We start from the raw sequence: 21,756 nt of genomic DNA, 5'->3' as shown, positions 1-21,756 counted from the left end.
TTTTCAAAATGCTCTTTAAGTTGTTTAATCCTTCATGTCAATATCACTCATTTAATTAAAGAATTAATATTCAAAGTTAATATTTATTTTTTACTTTTTAGCTCCATGAAATAAATAAGTTTGTTTAATACTTCATTTTCATTTTCATTTTCATTTTCATTTTCACGTTTATTGTGATCTTCATTACCCTTTTAAAAACCCTTCACATACATTCACTAATTTAATTTAACTACGAAATTAATCACCCAAAACAAATGATAAATACTCCAAATTAATCCTACATGGAGAAAAATTAAACCATCATAGTTGTTTGCCATTCATTTCCATCGTATAAGAATATATACAATTAATATTCCAATTTTAGTCATTATTTTTTTTTTTCATGAAAACGACTAAGCTTTCATTTATTATAATATTATTTAGGAACCCTTTTAAGAACCTTCCACATACATTACTCATTTAATTTAATTACAAAAGTAATCATAAAAAACAAATGATAAATACTCTAAATCGTACAAAAGATAAACCACTTTCTTGCAAAGATGGTGATCAAATGTTTTTTTTTAAAAAAATTGATGCTTTTATTCAAAAATTAATTATTAAGAGGTGATTTACTCTAATTAGAGTGTGTTTGTGAATATATATATATATATATATATATATATATATTATATATATATATAATCACGAATAATAAATTATTTGGTTATTAAATAATTTTTTTTTATCTTGGATGTCATATATAATTGCGTTTTAAATCTTGATTTTATAAAAACTAAAATAATATATTTTTATTTATTTTACTTGTAAAAATTTATATCACAGTAATTTTAACCAAGAATATAATTTTTTAAAATATAATTAAAAATATTTTTTTTTAAAACCTGATTTTTTAAAATACAACAGCAAATCCTTAGCCAAAAACACCCAAAAATAAATGATCAAAAGAAAGAGAAAGAATGGACAAAAGAGATTTCACGACAGCTAGCCTAAGAGATGTCTTATGTTAAAGAAACCCACATGCAAGAGATGATTCCAATCGATGATGTTGTGTCGGGCCCACGCTTTATTCACTTGGACCCACTGTTGTTTATCTTCGGCTGTCCCGGTTAGAAACCTAACCATGATGGCTTAACGTCTAATAATTCGCAACAATTTTATTTTTTAAACATAATTATAAATTTGGTATTGAAATTTTAATTAAATTTCTATTTGAGTATCCTCATGTTTAATTTTTTTCAATATGATCCTATGATACCTCCATTAATTAAGTGTTGATTAGATTTCATTTTGAGAAATTATAACATTCTATTAGTTATACCCTAATTTCATTTATTAATATGTCATATCATCAAAACCCATGTTGGTAATATAAAAAATTTTAGAAAAAAAATTATCTGTTTTCTTTCATTAACAAATTATATTTATTATTTTAATTTTTCATAGTCACCCATCTTTTTATATAGTAATTTTTCATACATGTTTGGAAGTGTGGTTTTTAGTTTCTTTTTAAAGTGTTTTTCACTTTAAAATATATCAAAATAATATTTTTTTTACTTTTTAAAAATTATTTTTGAAATCAGCATATTAAAATAATCTAAAAAACACCAAAAAATATATTAATATGAAGTAATTAAAAAAATAAAAAAATTAATTTTTTTTAAAAATATTTTTGAAACACAAAAACAAATAGGTTGGGTTCACTCAACTATCCAAAAAGTATTGCATATATGGTTTCCATAGAGCCGATACTTTGGGGGCTAAATTAAAATATTTGTATTAATTAAGGGCTATAATCACATAATTGTGAACTTTATATACGAATAAAAATAATCTGAAAAAATTAAGAGTGATTAGTACTAAACCATGTTTTTAACCACTGATTGATGTGGATCTGACGTGGCGAACGAAAAACCACGTGCGTGATTGAGGGGGGGGCCACTGTAAAGCTTCCGTTTCCTGTCCACTCCTCTTGACGTTAACATCACGTGACGTGGGCCGTATTTTGGATAAGATTTGATTAGCATGTGGCAACGGTGATCTTACTGTCATTTTAATATTAAAAAATAAAAGTAAAAGTTTTTGATAATTCCAATGATGAAACGCCAGCTAAGCCAGACCATTGGTAATTATCCTTACGTTTACTCCATGAAAAGTGATTTTTTAGATTTCACTCTTTAGGTTTTTTTTATATATATATATATTTATTTATCATTACTGAAGTTAATTAATTGAAATAATATTTATAACATTTTTTTCTAAAGCCGCAAAATAAAATTATATCTTGTTATTTTTTAATTATATTAAATTTAATTTTTAATTTTTTTATTTCTATATATTTTTTTTAAAATATTTTTTAATTTTTTTAAAAAAATTAATTTGATTTGATTTTTATATTAATTTTTCTCTTTATTTTATTATTATTATTATTTATTTCTCTCTTATTATTTTTTAAAATTTTTTTATCTATTGGATTTAGTCTTTATTGTTATATATTTTATTTAAAATAATTTATGAAATTAGACCCTTTTTTTTCAATTTCATTCTCTTTTAATTTTTTTATCTATCAGATCCTATCTCTATTACTTTTTTTCATTTGTTTTATTTAAAATAATTTATGAAATTAAGATTATTTTTTTTTTTAATTTCCTTATCCTTCAACTTTTTTATCCGTCAAATTTAACCTATATTCTTTTAATAAACTTGAAAAAAAATAAAGGATTAATAAATTATTTTTCAACTTATTTTTCACAGCATGACTAAATATTAAAAATATTTGTCAACTTATTTTTAATGACACAATTAAATATTTAAAATATTTGTCAATTTATTTTTCATAACACTACCAAATATCAGAAAATAAATCACTTTTCAGGAATCTACTTTTCATCCATACTACTTTTTAAAAAGAAACTATTTTCTTTCAAACAAATAGGATCTTGGAATTTGCTACAGTAACTATTAACAAGAAAGGAAGGTTGGTTCATTGTTATTAAACTTGATATGGCAGATCAACCTAGTTATCCATCAACTCAGGATCTAGATTGAGACGAGTTTTAAATTAAGTCAGGTGGAAGTTGACCTGGTCAAACTCAATGGGGTTAACTTGCGATCGGGTTAAAACTCGATTTGGTTTCTAATTTTTTTAAACAAAGTGTTTTTTTTTTAATCTTGAAATGCCATCATTTTGAATTGACTCGGGTCAAACTCAAGTTAATTAGCTCAATTCATGATCTGAGCCTTAAATCAAGTCGGATTTGGTAATTTTGTGCTGGTTTGATAATTTAAGTCATTGTAAGCAATAATATTTTTAATAATCGATAATCATGACATTATAAAGAAAGCTAAATGGCATGGAGATTTTACTATAACTCTAGACACATATTATTGCAGATTGCGACAATGAAATTATTTGAGTATGTTGTGTAATTAAGAGGATCATGGGGGTATTTTAGTATTTTCATGTTGTATTTTTTAGTCAAAAAGATGTTATCACATGTTTCACACGTCTCAGGAAGTGGGCGGCGCCCACTCCATTAAAAAGACGAGTAAGACGCTTCCTGGTTACCAAATTTGATCATACATCATATAACTAGATGTGCAGTTGTGCTCTCTTTCACATGGTGCGACACATGTAGATATACCATGGTTGAATTGTTATTGGTGATCGATTGTTTGTGTTTTTTTATTTTATTTTCTCTTTCCTAACAACTAAAGTGCATAATTATCCTCTCTTTGTTTATTGTTTGCTTGGGTCTGGCTTCATTGCTAGATCTTATCCTTTCACCCTTTAGTGACTTATATTTAAGCCTTCGATTAAGGGTATTTGGATCTTTTCATCTGGTTAAGTGGTTATTAGAAGATTGTTTAGGGGTGTATGTGTCTTTTCTAATTTCTAACATAGTTAAAGTACTCTTTTACCCCTATAGTTAACATATATTAGAACTATTGATCAAGAGCTTTCTTGACTTTTCACAATATTCATAACAGTAAAAATATTTCTTTGCCCCCCAAGATCAAAGAAGGATGGGCTGCCGGAAAAGAATATTTCAAGTTTTTTCAATTTTCATGTACAGTAAAATAACACTTGTAATCTTAGAAAAGAAAAAAACATAGCTTATGTTCAGCAAACACACCAAACTTAAGGTATTGGAATCTAACAACCATACCATGCCCAAACACGTTGTTATAAATATCTATAATGATACTTAGGGCCTGTTTGGGAGTGCTTTTTAAAAGCACTTTCAAAAGAATTTGAAATTTTTTTTTTATTTTTTATTTTACTTTAAATTAATATATTTTTGATATTTTCAAATTATTTTAATGTGTTGATCTCAAAAATAATTTTTAAGAAAATAAAAAAATAATATTGACATACTTTTTTGAGTGAAAAACACTTTAAAAAAACAACAGCAACCACATTCTCAAACACCCTCTTAACCAATAATGAAATGAAAGCAATTGAAATGTTAATTGAAGTGGAGCTATATTATAAGTTGATAGGGTGCACAAAACCTAATAAATAAAAAATAAATATATAATCGAATGAGCAATAAATAAAATATAAATATACTTAAAACTCAACCTGCGAATAACCATTACCATCCCCAACAATCCTACATGGATTCACTTTTACTGAGATCAAGGAATATCAACGACGTGAACCAATCCTCTTGTCTCGTACGATATGTACAGTGTACCGTATTGCCGTGCACCCAGGCATGAGAAGTGTGTTGAATTGTAGCCATTGCTACTTTATATGAGACTTGCAGATTAAAAAAAAAAGTTGAAATCTGGCACTAAAAAAAGTTTAAGTTGACAGGGACATGTTTAGATGATGTTGAGCTTATCCCCAGCAAATTCTTATCTTCTTCTTCTTCCTTTTCTAGCTTTTCATGTCTTCTGAAGTAATTATTTGTCTCTTCTTACTTTTTATCCATTTTTTGGCATGAGGGTGTTCATACGTTTTCCCACATTGATGAGTTCGGATAAGGCTGTCAATCGCTGAATGGATTGCTATCCGTCACTCTGTTAGGTGAAGAAATGAGGAGTGCTATGAATACGAATGTTCTTAGGATTCTTATCAAACCTTGCTCATTCTTCGAGGTCGATTCAGTGACTTGTTGACTCGTAGCTCGGCTGTGGTCAGATTTACTCCTGACTTGCTTAGAAAATTTAGGTCCAGGTTGATTCAATGATCTATGAATTGACCATCTAACCTACGATTCGAGCCTTAGTCTGAGTACTGTATTATGATTCCTTGGATGCTAAACACCAGACCAGAGTATCCGAAGCATTCAACATTCATCAGGTGAAAGTGTCGGCCAGCAGTTCGAGCGCCTTGTTCATTGCTGGTGCTATATCTAGGGTTTGTTCAGAAAAAGCAAAGTATAGATTAAAATACAAAATGTACTTTCTGCGTCCCTCCTCAAATTGAATCCAAATTCACGTGGCGCTTGGGCAACATGATGTTGAAAGCATTCCCTTTAGCAATAGTATTTTCCAGAGGAGTTCACGATCCGGTTCGGTCCGGTTTTAATATAAAAACTCAACCGAGCTTGAATATATTATTCCTTGTTAATATAACCCGAATCAAATCGAGAATCGGTTCAAATCAAACCGGTTTTGTTCGGTTCGGGTTGATTTTTTAGCCTTAGAAACCAGAAAAACCGAAATCAATTAAATAAAAGAAAACTTGGTCAAATCACAATCATTGAAAAACTTGGCCGAATCACATTAAAAAAAATTCTTGTTGAAAATTTTGAATCCAAGCCCTTTAGTTGAGATCTAAAAAATCTCTCTTTAATTGAATCATAATAACTGGATCTATTTAAGTTAGTACAACTACATGTTAACAAAAATTTCAATAGCATCCCGTAAAGTAGAGAGTAGAAAAGTAACAATATGAGAGAATGAGTTGTTTTAAGCCTTCCTTGCGTAGAGGAGAGGTAGATGGGAAGAGGGAGAGAGGGAGGGGTAGGGGCTTTGGAAAAGGGAAAGGGGGGAGAGAGAGCGGGGAGGGAGGGATGGGTGGGGTTGCTGGAAAGGAAAGGGGGAAGGGGGAAAAGGAAAAGGGAAGGGGAGGGGGGAGCGGCTAGAAACGTTAGGGGGGGCGACTGGAAATGGGGTATTTATTATTTAGGTTTAGAATGTTTCATTTTATATTTTTTTCTAGATTCAATTAAATTGGTTTGGTTTAGTCCGGTTTAATCGGTTTAAGCCTTTTTAAACCGGAACCAAACCGGACTAGGTGGTTTTTTTATTTTTTAATCGGTTTATTTGGTTTTTACTATCAGTTCAGTTTTTTCGGTTAATTTTTTTTTGGTTTTTTCGGTTTAATCGGTTGGTCGGTTTTTTTGAACACCCACGTAAAAGATGGCTGCTCTTAGAGTGTACAGGATGTTATGTGAACCTTCAGAATCATTACTTTTTTCTGGGCTTGAACTCTCCCAGATTTGCGGTATTGTATAGCCTAAGAAGACGATGTTTTACAAGGAAGATGGATAGAACTGGGATTTCGAGAACGATGCCACTGTGAACAGTTTTATAGCCAGACTCAAAGTTTAGTTTTACTTCCTCCGCTGACTGAAGGGCTTGGAAATTGGCTTCTGACGATTTATCTTGCGGGTGCGGAAAGGCTTCTATTAGATGCAAAGATTTAATGATGCCTGCCAAAGGTTAAAGAGGCCTTTCGGCAACAAAAATGTAAACAATTAATATTACAAAATTGAGGAGTGATGTTCCACCAACCATCCACCATCAAAAAATCTTATCCGACGATTGCTTTAACAAATACAAAATCCCTCTTCCAGAAGAGACTTGCAGACCAAAAAAAACAATGGCTGGACTCCAGAATCTGCCATCAGCTTTTGACGTTGTAAACCAGGAAATCCTGACGAGATCGACCAACCCCATAAAGCTCCAAGCACTGTGAGAATGACATGAATATCAATGCATTACACATTCAGCAATATCGAAGTTGAAGTCTGATCCGAGCAGAGAAGGAGGGCAGAGACAAAGAAATTTCGAGAAATTGGTTTCAATTAAGTTAATGATGTCCATGTCTTAAAATTCTCACAACCTAATACACGGGTGAGACACAATTCTTTCTCAAAGGCGGAGCCTAGACATATAAAGTTATAAACATTGCACATATGGTGCTGTATAAAATAATAAGATCATCTTGAATGTACATATGATGAAAGCTAATGGCGGGCTAGGTGGAATCACAACAGTAGCAGCAGCGGTGAAGCAACCTTGTGATGAATTTCCACAGCATTTTCCACACAAACCCAGGAGGCTAGCAATAACGCTTGATCAACTACAAATCTTTCACATAGAGAGATGCATGTCAGAAAGCGGCGGAACTTGTTCTTCTAAGCTGATATTTCTGTTCAGGTGAAGGTTCAATTGGGAACTTCTTCTCAAATTCCTAGAAACAAAGAAATTCAAATAGAAAGAGAGAGAAATCAGGATGCAAAACTCCTTGTAGGACAAAACCGTTTTCTTCAATGTAAAGTACTCATATATCTAAGATAGAGCTACCATCGACTTGATAGCCTAATGCTTATGGTGCCAAATTTCATCAATGCAGAAAAGAGAATTTGACTATTTTAATCCAGTTCCAGGGTTCTTGCAGCAAGAAGGCACTAAAAAACAAATATAGAAAGAAAACTTTACAATTAAATGAAATTTGCATAAGCTTTATCAAAGAAAATGTTTAGTAAAAGAATCAAAAGATACTTTTGAGTGATATTAGACTTGTGGAATAAGGTTTGTATACGCTACTCAAACACAAATACTTTAATGTACTCTGGTTGGCATTATAAATTACAGCATCTTATAAAGCTAAAACTTGCCACCTTCTATCCAGTATTCAGGTCCGACAGCAACAGTCAACAAGATTCTGCAACAAAAAGCGAACATTTTTCTACACAAATGTAACAAGTCCCAAGGTATGTATTATTTAATTACTGCCCTGCTTGGCTGATTAAATTATTCAGCCAAATGAAAAAATATTTAGCAAAGTCTAACCATGTCCCTCAACCAGTTAAGTGACCTCTTCAAAATACCAGTCAAACTCCAAATCCCACAAAACCAGCACAGCTTGTTAGGGTTGAGTTCAGGGCCTTTGAACACTGGCTTAACTAGAGGGAATTGATGGGAAAGCTGGCTGAAATCAGATCTACTTCTAGGTTTAATTGTGGAAGATTAATGGAGTATAATGAATGAATGGAAGTACAGTCTAACTATCTACCAAAACCTACGGTTTTTAGGAGTCACACCAGAGATATGATTGATCAACATCTCAAGGAGCAATGTTAGCCGGAATTTTTTAAAAAAAATTGTCATATTGTTTAACTACCAACAACTGACGTGACCGTCTCTCTTTCTCTCAACGCGTGTGTGTGCCATGCAATTTTTTCCTCAAATTGACCATGATGTGAAAAAACAAGATTTTTGTCATAATTAACACGACAAGGAGCTCCAAAACAATAGCACAGCATTAGAATGACTAGCACCCGACAACATGCAGCTTCTCAGGTTACATCTAGAGATGGATAAAATATGGCTTTTCCAACAACTGTCAACTTACTTAAGCCTTACTCCTAACACTTATGATCAAGACCAAATATCCTTACTAGCTAGTCCTCTCTACCGAGTGCATCATCTCTATTAAAATAGTTCAGAATATATATCAATCCGAACTGGGCCGAAATACAACTTAAAAATTTGGAACACTAGTTCCAATTCAGTGGGGGCATTTAATCATTTGGCCATTTATTTTATCTTTCCTCTTGGAGTGGTTGACAAGTGTTCACGGAAAAAGAAATAGATAACAGCTTGATTAAAATGAAATATCCTTCCTACCTTCTCTTTCTTGAGCTTTATATTCTCCTCCTCTAAACGTGAAACCTTGCTAATCAGCTCATTATGATAGGCCTGCATGTTTGCAAATTCAGTTTTAAGGGCATGGGTAAGCAAATAGATGTCCACGGTACAGTAAAACCCTGAAGACAAATGGAAGCTGTTTAAAAGCCAACCTGTTTTCTAGCTCGAGAACGGGCAGCAGATTCCCTGTTCTTGATCTTTCTCTTGAGCCTCCTCTCAATACTCTTCTCAAGTGCATCTGGAACATCCCTGTTCCATCCCGATGTCGTGGAGTCAGATAACGTGCCAGTTGAAGGGGATGAGGAGAGGACCATATTCTGTGGAAAACATTGCGGAGTCACTGCAGCAACAGTAACCAAATCCAAAGAAGGGCTTATAGTTGCTTCGGCAAAAAGTCCTGCTTGTACCAGAAAATCCTCCAAAGTTGTTTCGCCAAGTGTCTGCTCTCTTTCCTGAACGTTCATTTCCTGACCAAACCTCTTCTTCTGCCCTTCTTGAATCTCTTTCCAGACTTGATCCACTGTCTTCCCACTCAATGCCCTAGCCAATGTGAAACTAGCCTGACGTTGAAGAGAAGATGTTGCGGTACTTTCACTATCCATTCCCATCGATTGATTTGCTTCGGTGCTCCATACATTTTTAAGAAGCTCATCAAGGTTCATGCTACATAAGGGCTTCTCTAAATTTCCCATTTGGTTTTCAACTTCGTTGAGAGTGAGGTTGTACCACGAGGTTTGCCTCGTCAATTGACACGGCTGCATATGAGATTGTTGGCCATTGCTTTGCGATGCCATCGTTTGAACCCCCATTCACCATCAAACTCTTAACCCCAAACCTATCTCCACATTAAAAAATAAAAGAAAAAAACGAGGCAAAACCCAAAGTCACTAAACAACTCCCAAAAACCCTAAAACGCTCATGAATCTGCTAAGCTAACCCATAAAACCTACCAATTCAAAAACCCATTTTTTTTTCGTTAAGCCTCAATACTTTAACTTTCAAAAGCATGAAAAGCAGCACTTACTAATGCCATCCCATAAATGAATAACTAAAAGAAAAACTCATTAAAAACAATAACAAAAACCCGCGTTTTAAATCCCAAATGCTCCTCTCCAGTTCCAAGAAGGGAAACCCAGAATTTAAATATTCAAAGAAATCCCCAAAACACAAACTTTCCAGTAGATTTTTCATTTTCATATTTTTTTCCCTCCTTTTTCTCGCAAACCAAACAAGGGTTTAACTTTCCTCAACAAGAGAATAAATCACTCACATCAATCATACAATCAATCAACCGCATAGAAACTAAAACTAAAAATAATTATAATAATACCTGGAGGAAAAGGATTTATTACCTCAGAGGATCTGGGTGGCACTCTGAATCAGAGAAACAGAGGACCTAAACGAGGGGAAAAAATGTTTATTTTTTTTTTTTGTTGAGTTGTTGTCAGGACAGAATTCCACGTATCACTTTTGCGTTTTATAGGAACAGACAAAAAAGACAAGACCCTAACCTGTGGGCTTTTGCCACTTGGGCTCGTTAAAAAAATTTCGACATTCGACTAGCCTGGCCGAGTCCGACTGGGTTTTATTATTGTGGACAAAATTATATTATACAGTACACTCATCTCCCATTAATTGTTACAACTCCCCGGCCAGGATCAACTTGCCACTTAAAATTTATTTCGAGTCGAGTTTTATATTAAATTAAATTGAGAATTAATTTAATTAAATTTAATTGACTGGATGGATCAACTTGTAATCATTTTAAAACCTAATTTAAAATTTTAATTTTTTTTTAAACCTTGTTAAAACTTCATTGGATATTTAATTTTTTAACATGATTTTTTTTATTTTTTTTTTTAAATATTTGAACGATATTATTTTAAATTAATTCACCTAACTTCTAACTCAAAACCTGAACATAGTCTTATAACTTTGCTCACATACTCCTTACACAAAGATAAGAATCCATTTTAGTTCTAAGAGTTTATAATAATGTAAAAGGTCCTAGATTGGACAAGAAATGTTGCTACTATATTGTCATGGTTAATAAGTATCCTTTGATTTAGAAAAAAAAACTAGTCGTATATCCACATTATGCTATAAGACTTTTTTTTATGTTAAAAATAATGTTTAGATAGCACAAACACAATTTATAAAAGAAAAAATTTAACTTGATTTATAGACTAAACTAGGTTAAATAAGTTAATTTTATTTTAATCAAATGATCAAAAAAAAAAATAATGATAGCAAATGGACTAAATTTTAAAAAATAATTATAACAATAACCTAGGGGAAAAGATTGTAAAAAATGACAAATAATGTAACTCAATTCTTAAATCATTAAATATAGAATGATGAAATTTGATAATATATATATATATATATATATATATATATATATATATATATATATAACAAAAAAACTAGCTAAATTCAATCCAAGTTAGCATAATAAATCTGCAACTCGAGGAATAAAGGGCGAGTTAACTCAGAATAACCCACCAAAACGCAATTAAAGTCATGAGATGGGGATAAACTAGTAGAAAAGAGAACATAAAAATCACAAATATGAAAAAGAATAAGTAAAAGAAAATGATATCAATATACGTTAACTTTTTTAAACCTGTGACCTAGGACATTAGATCGAAAGTCTTCTATCTAGAAAAATCATGAAGTTCAATTCTTAATCAATTCAGTTTTGAAATATTAACTTGGAAAAATAATATTAATTTCACAAGAAAATTCAAAAAAAAAATAAGGATAAAAAATGAAATAGAAAATAAATTTTATTTTTAATTGAATGGTGAAATTTTAAATAAATCAATTTTAAAAAAAGGCCTAAAGTAATCAAAAGAATGAATACTAAATTAAAATAAAAAATTTGGCAAATTGGGATTGAATGGTGAAATTGAAAACAAATAAAATATCTATAAAAGAACCAAGAATAAAAAAAAATAAAAAAAGGATTCAAATTGAAATACCAACAACAAATAGAGCCAAGCTATAATTTTCAGGAGAGATGAGAGAAAAAAAGAAGAAGAAAAAAAGTCAACCAACAACAAACCGGACCACCATCTCTTACATGTGCCGCACCACCAAGAAGAGAACACAATGACGCTTCCAACGACATGGCAAGAGGACATTTTTGAATATCATGAGGCGTCACACATACCCCAACTCTTCTATTTTTGTATTTAGTATTTTTATTTTTTAATATTTAATTAAATACCAAACTGTTCCTAAGCTTACATGATAATAACAAAAAATTCATTGAAAAAAAATTAAAAACCCCTTGACATTGGTTTTAAATTTTTTGCTTTTAAGAACATTTTGGTTGTTTCACTTTGTTTTTTATATATATTTGGCCAAATATGAAATTGACCTCAATTAAATTAATAATAAAAAAAATATTATAAAAATATTAAATTGCTCTTTGATGCTAGTTTTTATTTTTTTACTTCTAATAATATTTTTTTTTTTACAATATATTTTAAAAAGAAAAAAAAATATTTACCCCCAACTAATTTGGTAATGAATATTATAATTTGTATGAATATTATAATCTGTGTAAGCACCTAAATGCCCTAAATAGCTACAGGTTGGAAATTAGAATCAAGTCTTTGACGGAAAGGATGTAACTAGACATGACTAATCATTTGGCACCTGTTTGGTTTTTGGGTAGTTTTTTCTTTTAAAAGCATTTTTTAAAATTGTTTTTTCTTGAAAATATTAAATTAATGATTTTTAATTGATTTTTGATATATTGATGTTAAAAATTAAAAAAATATATAAAAAAATATTTTAATATATTTTTAATTGAAAAATATTTTTTTTAAAAATAATACACTACATTACCAAACATACATGATGTTCTTACTTAGTAGTACAAGGATTCTATATATGGTGGCACAACATCTCATTAATGTGTATTTGGTATTGGAGTTTTGTAAATTTTTTAATTTTTTTTAATTTTTGTATCATTTTAATGTGTTAATATTAAAAACATAAAAAATATATTATTTTAATATATTTCTAAATAAAATATATTTTTAAAAATCACTCTCTATCACTATAACACCTGAAATTCTAACTTTATATGAAACATGCACTGTTTGGCATTGTATTTCTAAAATATTTTTGAAATAATTTGAATTTGTTTTACTTTAAATTAATATGTTTTTGATGTTTTCGGATCATTTTGATGTGCTAATGTAAAAAATATTTTTAAAAAAATAAAAAAAATATATTTTAATATATTTTAAAATGAAAAACACTTTAAAAAATAATTATAACCACACTCCCAAATCAATTTAAAATCATCAAAAGTAATTCCATAGTTAAATATGCTTGAATTGAAGCAGTTTAATGATGAGTACCATATAGCAGGTAATGAAAAAAAAATCAATTCTATGGGATATATATGACGGACGGTTTTAAATTTGATATAAGAGATTAGGACTAAATTATTAAGGATTATAGTGGAACTTGAATAAGAAAAATATACTAATAAACAAATCCTTATCATCATTTCAACACAAAAGCATCATATATATTTTTTTTTTTAACAAAACATAAAGGATATGGTTAAATTACTATAATCACATCTATAAAATATTATTCATTGAATAGTACTTTGTGTATTTTTATTTTAATTTTTTATGTTAGGTCTTATTTTTATTACATGAATTTATTTATTTGATTTCATTGTTTAATATTTAGATTTTTTGGAAGTTAGACTTTGTATTTGTTTTCCAATTTTCTTTTTATGGAATTATCCTAATATTATAATTTGGGTCATAGGTTAAGTAGGTTGCCTGAATTGACTTTAATTATTTCCTTTTTTTTTTTAATTTATTTTCTATGGGATTATCTCTATCTACTGACTCGAGTCGTGAGTTTATCAAGTTACTCGAGATGACTCTGATTATGTTTTTTTCTTTTTTAATTGGATATTTTTTAATTTGGCTTTATAAATTCTTTTATTTGCTTTCAATGAGGTTATCCTGATCACATTACTGGAATTGCAAGTTACGCATGTTAATCCCAGTTGACTTAATTTAATTTTTGGGTGATTTTTAATTGATTTTTTTTTTAATTTTACCCTTCAATAACTCAATCTTCTTTCTTTTTTTTTTTTTCAATTTCATTTTTTTAATATTAAGTTATTTGAGAACCGAGTTTCATATTTTTATATCATGACCTCAATCGTAAGTTTAATAAGTTAGCTTAGGTTAACTCTGTTTTTTTTTTTTTTTATCCTTCAACATTGAGTTGGTTGAAAATTGAGCTTTGTAATTTCTCTTGATTTACTTTTCATGAGATTATCTCGATCTCATGACTCGGGAAGCTAGTTTTCAAGCATATTTGACACTATGTTTTAAAAATATTTTTAAAAAAAATTAATTTTTTTTTTTGCTTTGAATTAATATTTTTAATGTGCTGATCTTAAAAATAATTTAAAAAAAAAAATATTATTGACATACTTTTCTGAATGAAAAACACTTTAAAAAAACAACCACTACCACACTCGAACTAATCAACATAACTCCCTTTTATGTTTTGCATTTATAAAGTAGTGCTGTGCAGCCTGTAACATTATTACCAATATCTGGGATTTTTTATATCTAAAATGTTTTAGAGAGGCACACATTGACTCAATTCTTATAATTTAAAATATTTTTATAACAAAATTGATATATATACCTTTGATATAATCCTAAGAAGTTGATATAACGACTAAGAAAGTTGTTTCCTCCCATTAGTTTACAATATACAAATTTAAACTCTTATATATCTCATGTCAATATAAAAATATGTTTTTAAAATTATTTTAAAATAACAACTTATTTATAACATGAATCTCAAACAGGGTACTTGAAAAGGAATAAAAATATCAAAGTGCGCATGTTAGGGCTTTCAAGACAAAGTGCTTTGTGTTGATACTGTTTATCTGTGTTCAATAGCCATTACTTGTTTGATAAACAAATTGCTAGGAGCACAAAGGCTGCGGTGCCTATCTTCACTCTACCTCCCTTCTTAACTCTACTATCCATGGTGACACTATGGCTCAGCTCTTGAACGTCTTATTCAGCTCCTCAAATTCTCTCATGGTGCTACCTGCATCTGTGTCCGGCGAGGCTGCAACATAAAAGCAGTAGAAGAGATTATTATTTAATGGAACCAAATTGCATGCGATGACAGACTTGTTTCATTGATTCCAGCTTATTAGAAAATGCAATGCAACAACAGATATCAAGCAGCTGCTTATGAGATGTAGCGTAGAATTCCAAAGGAGGAAAAAGCAAATCCATTAAAGACAGAACATCCATAAGCCAATATATTACAAGTGTAAACAAAGAATTGAAATGTGGTGCAGAAGTTAACGAACTGATAGGATCTAAAGTCCTGTTCCTGTTACGATAACATTCGCAGCTAAAGTCAAATTCTAAACCTGCAGCATCAATAAATTGAAAGAACGGTTCCAAAATTAAGCCTCAGTGGATAAAGAAACCCACAAAAAGAATCTTTGCAAAGAGCAAGAAATTCAAGAGGATAAAGACGAATCCCTGATAGTAAGATGAGATTTCAAGTTACGAATCTTTTCTGGTAAATATTGGACTAGTCCATCTATATGGGCACCAATTAGCTAAGGCTTCATGCATTGCTTGTAGTAATTGAAATACAGCAGCACACCATGGTCCATACATTGTGCCAAAAGAGAATCCTGCTTCCACATCACAGATCACATTCATAATTAAACTAGCCCATCTATCATAGCTCTCCCACAAGCTAATCTCCACATATTCTCCTAACTCTCTCATGATCAATCTACCCCTTTTTGCCATTTTTACCAAAAATCAGTCTCCTCCATGAATTATCACCTTCATTTTATCTCAAATACCATTTGCCATTTTACACAATGATCAATACAAAAATTCCTCCTCCAACTCCAGCCATGTACTGTCAAAATGCTGACAAAAAAAAACTGCTGACAAGAAAATCCAGCAAACAACTTTTACATTACAAAACTTATTCTCCTTGGATTAAGTAAAAAATCCATCTCCTCTTATACTTCTTCAGTCCATAACATTACAGATTTCATAGCATAAACAAAGTTGAGTACAAAAGGCACGATTCTCATTGTGTTTATTAGTTCAACTAGGACCCTAAATTCATACTCTCATTGTCAAAATATATATAAAAACAAGTGAATGTGTCCAGACATGCACTTTACAGTCACATCAGTGACAAGTGTCTCATGCACTAACAATGGGGACAACAAATTTACGAAGACTGTCAAAACCTCGAACACTATAGGAGCCAGGTTACACGGAAAGCTGAAAGTAAAATTCATATTGTTATTCAAACTGCACTAAGAAGAGGTAGAAATATCACAAGGATCCACCAGATGTCTCACCTAGCGCCCAAAATAACTTGGCACAGATCCAATGCCAGCCTGAGACCTTGCTGCTGATGCAGAAGGCTGACTCAATTGAGAACTCTGATAAGCACCCAATCCCTGCAAAGCAGCCTGAGAATTATAACTACCAATCATACTGTTGCTTATAGTATTAATCCCCTGCTGTGCGGTAAATCCTGCACCCAATCCAATAGAAGGACCAACATTCCCAACTCTGTTCAAAGGCTGCGAAACCCCACCAGGAAACAATGGACTCAACCCTGTCTGGTTCAGCATCCCACCTGCACCAACACCTAGACCCAGCACCGGATTCAAAACCCCCAAAGCAGGATTCTGCCCCAAGAAAACAGAACCTGTTGGATTCACACTCTGCCCCACCATTCCCTGGTTCAATAAACCCTGAATTCCCAAATTTCCCTGCACAACTCCTGCATTGTTACCAGCACTAGCACTCGACGCCTCCGCAACATTAGCATTACCACCACCACCACTGCTATTCTTAGTAGATAGTGAACACTGCAACTTTAAACCTTCAAAAACCTTAACAGGCTCTTCTAATGCCTTCCTAATCCCCTCTAAACTCTTATAAACAATAAAGGCAAAACCCCTAAACTTCCTAGTACTCTTATCAAAACCTGACGGCCCGTCTTCAATTTCTCCAAACTGAGCGAAAAACTCTCTAAGATTCTCCACACTAATCTGCGGACCCACATTCCCTATGTACAATTTCCTCAAACTGACATCAGAGCTATTGTCCTGTTTCTGATTCTGCCCCTTTCCTAAAGACGCCAATTGACACGAAACCGTTCGATTCCCCACCTTTTTTTGTGGCTCTTTAAGCGCTTTCCGCGCAGCAATTCGCGTTTTAAAGAGAAGAAAACCATACCCTTTTGAGCGACCTGTAGCCTTATCAGTTACAATCTTGCATTCCTCAATTTCACCGTATTTTTTGAAAACTGAGATAAGGGTTTCGTTGTGGGCATCCCAACCGAGTCCGTGAACGAAGATTTTGCGGTGGACTGGGTCAGAATCGACGGAGTTGAAGATTTCTGTGGCGATACATGGGTCAGTGGAGGCTGCTTCTTTGAGGATTTTGATAAGTAGTTCTTTAGTGAAGGGTTGTAAGATTTTGCTTATGGTTTCTCGTTTAGAATCTTCGCTTTCTTCTTCTTCTTCGGATTCAGATTCAGATTCCTCCTCCTCTTCGGATCCTGAATCCCCTGACTCTGTTTCTGATGAGGAGCCGTCTTCTTCTTCCTCCTCCTCCTCCTCCTCCTCCTCTACCACTGCTGCTACTTCTTCGGCTTCTGAGGAAGGTGGTGGAGGCTGCGGGGGCTTTTCAATTTTGGGTTGTTTAGAAGAGGATGATTGTTGGGGTTTGGAAGTGGGCTTTCGTTTCTTGACCATTTTTGTTACTGTGTTTTCTGAGAGAGTTGTTGAAAAGGAAAGAAGGACGGTGCGTTGCTGTGCAGGCAAAGGCAATAGAGGGTTTTGGTTTATATCGAGATAAAGTTGAATTTGGGGTTTTGTAAATGTTGATTTCTTTAACATTATATTAAAAATATTTTTTTATATTTTATTAAATTTATTTTAGATATTATTATATTAAAATAATTTAAAAATATTTTAAAAAATAATTTTAAACTATTTTTTTTAAAATACAGTTCAGTTAAATCATAAAGCAAAATAAATTAGTTTATTTGAAAGTGTGATTGTGATTGTTTTTTAAAATATGTTGTATTTAGAAAAGTATCAAAATAATATTTTTATTTTTTTAAAAAAATTATTTTTGAAATTAAAATATTAAAGTAATTTAAAAATATAAAAAAATATTAATTTAAAATAAAAAAATAAATTTAATTTTCTTAAAAAATATTTTTAAAATACAAAATTAAACATCATCTTAATATGATTTAAGTGAGTCGTCGTATCAAAGTGATGCACTTAGAAGAAACCATAAAAACTACATTAACCGGACCTATTTGTATGGGGAAATGAATATAAATATGCTTTAATTTATGTGAATTGATGTTTTTGTCTTTAAAAATTCACTCAAAGCTCTTTTTCAAGCGTAAAATAGTTTTTTCGCTAGGTTTATTTATCATTTTAAATTTGATAAGGCTATCTTAATTTTTTTCACAATTTTTCCTGCAATACAATTACTTGGTTACTCTTAAAACCAAAACAAAAATTAACTTTGGTTTAGGAGCTTTATCTAAACTTTCTTTAACCATGCACAATGTTACTATTTTAATGCCCTTGGAATAAAAAAAAAATCTTAAGTTTGGCTTTAGGATATAATCTTGATTTCATATTGGTTTCTTTAAAATGATTATGCGGTCTTAGGGTGTGTTTGGTATTGTGGTTGCTGTTGTGGTTGTGGTTTTAAAAAAATTGTTTTATAAAAAGTACTTTTAGTTGAAATTAATTTGAAAAAATATATGTTTGGTTAAAACTGTGGTTGAAATTGAGATTGAACAAAAAGTAGTTTAATGTGTTTGGTTAAAAAAATGCTTTTCAAATTGAGGTTATAAAATAATTAAAAAATACTTTTAATTTAAATATTGTAGATTTAACTACTATTATTACATCATGAAATAAATAATATTGATATCAAATATTTTTTATTATTCTATTAAACTATATGCAATGTCATCGCATACGAAATCTATCCAACAATAACTATATTTTTCATGGTTTCTTAAACACGCAACAACAAAAACTAAATTTTTTGTTACGTCATCAAGTGATCTCCTTCTAATTTTTTGAATAAAACATAATTAAAATACAAATAAAAATTAAATTTTTTTTAATTGGGTCGGACACAGCAAGAATATAATTGGAATTGTGATCAAATTTCACAAATGCTACGTCATCATGCTATATCCTTCTAATTTATGTAGTGTTATTAAATAATATTAAATACTATTTTTCAACTAAAACTCATTTTTAAAAAAAATAATTTACAATTTCATTACGTACAAAATTCATTCGACAAAAACTACAGTTTTCATGATTTAAAAAAAAAATATATTGTTCACGTTCACATGAATAATACGAGTGAAATCATGTAATTTTATTTGGTTTTTCAGAAAAAAAAAAAAACCGATGCACTCGCACTGTTCCAGCTTTCTAAAATCAGGAGAAGCAGCAAAATGTGCTTCTCCTGAACCACGGTTTTAATTCAACTTTTCGTGGGCCCTACCAATAAAAAACAGAATATTTTACTTACCAAACAGAATTAGGTGTGGCTGCGGGTGAACCTCACCCGCAGCCACGTTACCAAACGGCGCCTAGGGGTGGTTGTTTGATAATTTAATTAATAAATAAATAATAAAGAAAAGTAAAAGTTGTTTTCGTGTTCATGGAATGTGTTAGCAAATGAGTCACATTGTTGCCTTTAAGTGACACGTGTGGCGGCTCATAGAGATTTTCTTAGTGTTTTTTAATTCGCAACGAAGAAATATATCTTCTTAGACAATACATGTGGCTTAATTCCATATAGTTTGACATTGATTGACTTTTTTTTTTCCACTTTCTTTCTTGGTTTCCATGCTAACACTTGCAGCATTTCACGACAACCCTTCTATTTATTTTATTTTGGATAGTTTTTAGAATTGTTTTATATATATAATTTCATCTTTTTTCATTATATTTAAGTATCATATTTTTATTTTCATTCTTTTTATTGCTATTTTTTTTTTTAACTTTGGTAAGTTTTAAAATTGATTTTTTTTTTCATTTTCATCCTTCAACGTTAAATTAAGCTTCTTGATTGACATCTGATATAGGATTTAATGGGTTGTGAATTTGAGAGATTAACCTAAGTTTAGGAGATTTGTCTAGTTTTATTTTTATTTTCTTTTTTTGTTAAACTTATATTTTTCAATTTCATCTTTTGACATTTAATTTAATTATATATTGGGCTCCATAATTTTTTTTTCTTTGTACAAGATTTTTCCCTACTTTTAAAAATGATTTGCGTTATCTTGGATCTTTTTATATATTTTTTAAGCTCATATATTTTTAATTATATCCTTCAATATTTGATGTATTTGGAGAATGAGCTTCTTTTTTTGGTTTCTATATGATTTTTCACTCATTTTAAAAAATAACATAAATTATTTCAAGTCTTTTTTATTTATTGTTCACTATTATTTTGTAATCATATTTTAAATTAACTCGACTTAATGAATTTAGTCAGGTTAATTACTCGAGTCTCAAATTTCTATTTCTTCTTTAAAAATATTGGTCTGAATTGCTTTATAGCATGAGCTACTGTTCTAAGCTTGCTCAAGTTATTTTTTTTTATATTTTTTTTGTTGAATTTTTTTTTTCATTTTAGGCCTCTAATATTTGGTTAATTTGAATTGGGGTTCCTAATTTATTTCGATTTAGATTTTATGGTGTTGTCATGGGCTCATGTCCTAAATTGAAAGTTTCACAAGTTAAACATGGTTGCTTCTAGTTGATCTAATGTATTAATGCCTCTTTTTTTTTATATAAAAAAAGAAACAAATGTTCATGGGTTGTGGATTTTTAGTTGAAACAAGAGATTGGTGGATTCATTGTCCTGGATGATTAACCAGTCAGGGAAAAGGAACCGCTAATTAGGAGTTACCAAGATGAGAAATTGCACCAGTTTCAATAATTTTTCAGCCACGCATTAATGTGCCAACGTTATCAATGTCTAGAACCTGGAATCGCCACCCTTCAGCAGATCATCTTTGGCATCACTATCTGAAGTATCAGTCGGTGAACGAGACTCGATCGGTGGATCAAGAGGAGCTGATTTCAAGGGGCCGGTGGTTGTGGGGTGGAACAATTAATGTGATAATGTTAACGTCAAAGCGCAGTGTTTTTTTTTTTTTGGCTTTCTTCACATGATTAGTGCCCTTACCAGTTACTAATGATGCTAGACTTGAAGAAGCTATCTCGGTCATCTTCTTCCCGGAGCTGAAGTGCGGCTGCCGCTCTTTATGAGATGTATATGTGTCATCTTCATCCGGATTATTCCACTCTATATTCAGATCAAAAGAATGACCACCATCAATTGAGGATCCCATCTCCTTGCCACACACAGTAGAATGTCTCTTTGCCTCATAAGATTCTAGGGTTTTATTGCTGTTAAAGAAACTAGGCGCTGCTTCTTGATTTGTCCAAGAATCTGTCCTCTGACGTTTTTGAGCACCTTGATCATTGCCGTTCTCCACTCCTGCATCTCCTCTTCCAGATTCTGTTGAATTACTCGCTACCATTTCCTTGCTAGAATTTCTCTTTGCCTCATCATAAGATTCTAGGGTTTTGTTGCTTTTAAAGAAACTAGGCCCTGCTTCTTGATTTGTCCAAGAAACTGTCCTCTGATGTTTTTGAGCACCCTCACCATTGCCATTCTCCAGTACTCCTGCAACACCTCTTCCAGATTTTATTGAATTTATCTC

General features: G+C 31.2%; 2 protein-coding genes across 5 annotated transcripts; both read right to left on the bottom strand.

The window, feature by feature from the left end:
- Positions 1–6,731: 6,731 nt before the first annotated feature.
- On the bottom strand, positions 6,732–10,345 carry LOC118046982 (ABSCISIC ACID-INSENSITIVE 5-like protein 2). 4 transcript variants are annotated; one of them, XM_035056103.2, is made up of 4 exons: positions 10,245–10,345; positions 9,045–9,727; positions 8,872–8,943; positions 6,732–6,928 (listed from the first exon to the last, which is right to left on the bottom strand). In XM_035056103.2, exons 2-4 carry the CDS (start codon positions 9,699–9,701, stop codon positions 6,863–6,865), a joined length of 795 nt encoding a protein of 264 aa, XP_034911994.1. In that variant the 5' UTR covers positions 9,702–9,727; positions 10,245–10,345; the 3' UTR covers positions 6,732–6,862. The 4 variants fall into 4 exon arrangements, with proteins under 4 accessions (XP_034911994.1, XP_034911990.1, XP_034911992.1 ...); XM_035056099.2 differs by lacking the exon at positions 6,732–6,928 and adding an exon at positions 7,024–7,432; XM_035056101.2 differs by lacking the exon at positions 6,732–6,928 and adding an exon at positions 7,024–7,432 and having other exon boundaries at positions 10,223–10,339.
- Positions 10,346–14,657: 4,312 nt separating this feature from the next.
- LOC118046978 (uncharacterized) lies at positions 14,658–17,804 on the bottom strand. The gene is made up of 2 exons (XM_035056095.2): positions 16,313–17,804; positions 14,658–15,033 (listed from the first exon to the last, which is right to left on the bottom strand). Exon 1 carries the CDS (start codon positions 17,720–17,722, stop codon positions 16,313–16,315), a length of 1,410 nt encoding a protein of 469 aa, XP_034911986.1. The 5' UTR covers positions 17,723–17,804; the 3' UTR covers positions 14,658–15,033.
- Positions 17,805–21,756: the final 3,952 nt, after the last annotated feature.

The sequence above is a fragment of the Populus alba genome, chromosome 1 (assembly GCF_005239225.2).
Source record: "Populus alba chromosome 1, ASM523922v2, whole genome shotgun sequence".
Lineage (NCBI taxonomy): Eukaryota > Viridiplantae > Streptophyta > Magnoliopsida > Malpighiales > Salicaceae > Populus > Populus alba.
Note: the sequence above shows the minus strand (reverse complement) of the source record. Positions and strands in the feature narration are given on the sequence as shown.

Bases quoted from the DNA above. Each gene is read 5' to 3' on its own strand.
- LOC118046982 (XM_035056099.2), bottom strand. From the start codon at position 9,701: ATGGGGGTTCAAACGATGGCATCGCAAAGCAATGGCCAACAATCTCAT. The intron at 8,944-9,044 runs GTTGGCTTTTAA...GCAAACATGCAG, and splicing joins GTTCTCGAGCTAGAAAACAG to GCCTATCATAATGAGCTGAT. The intron at 7,433-8,871 runs GTAGGAAGGATA...CTTTGTTTCTAG, and splicing joins TAAAGCTCAAGAAAGAGAAG to GAATTTGAGAAGAAGTTCCC.
- LOC118046978 (XM_035056095.2), bottom strand. From the start codon at position 17,722: ATGGTCAAGAAACGAAAGCCCACTTCCAAACCCCAACAATCATCCTCT.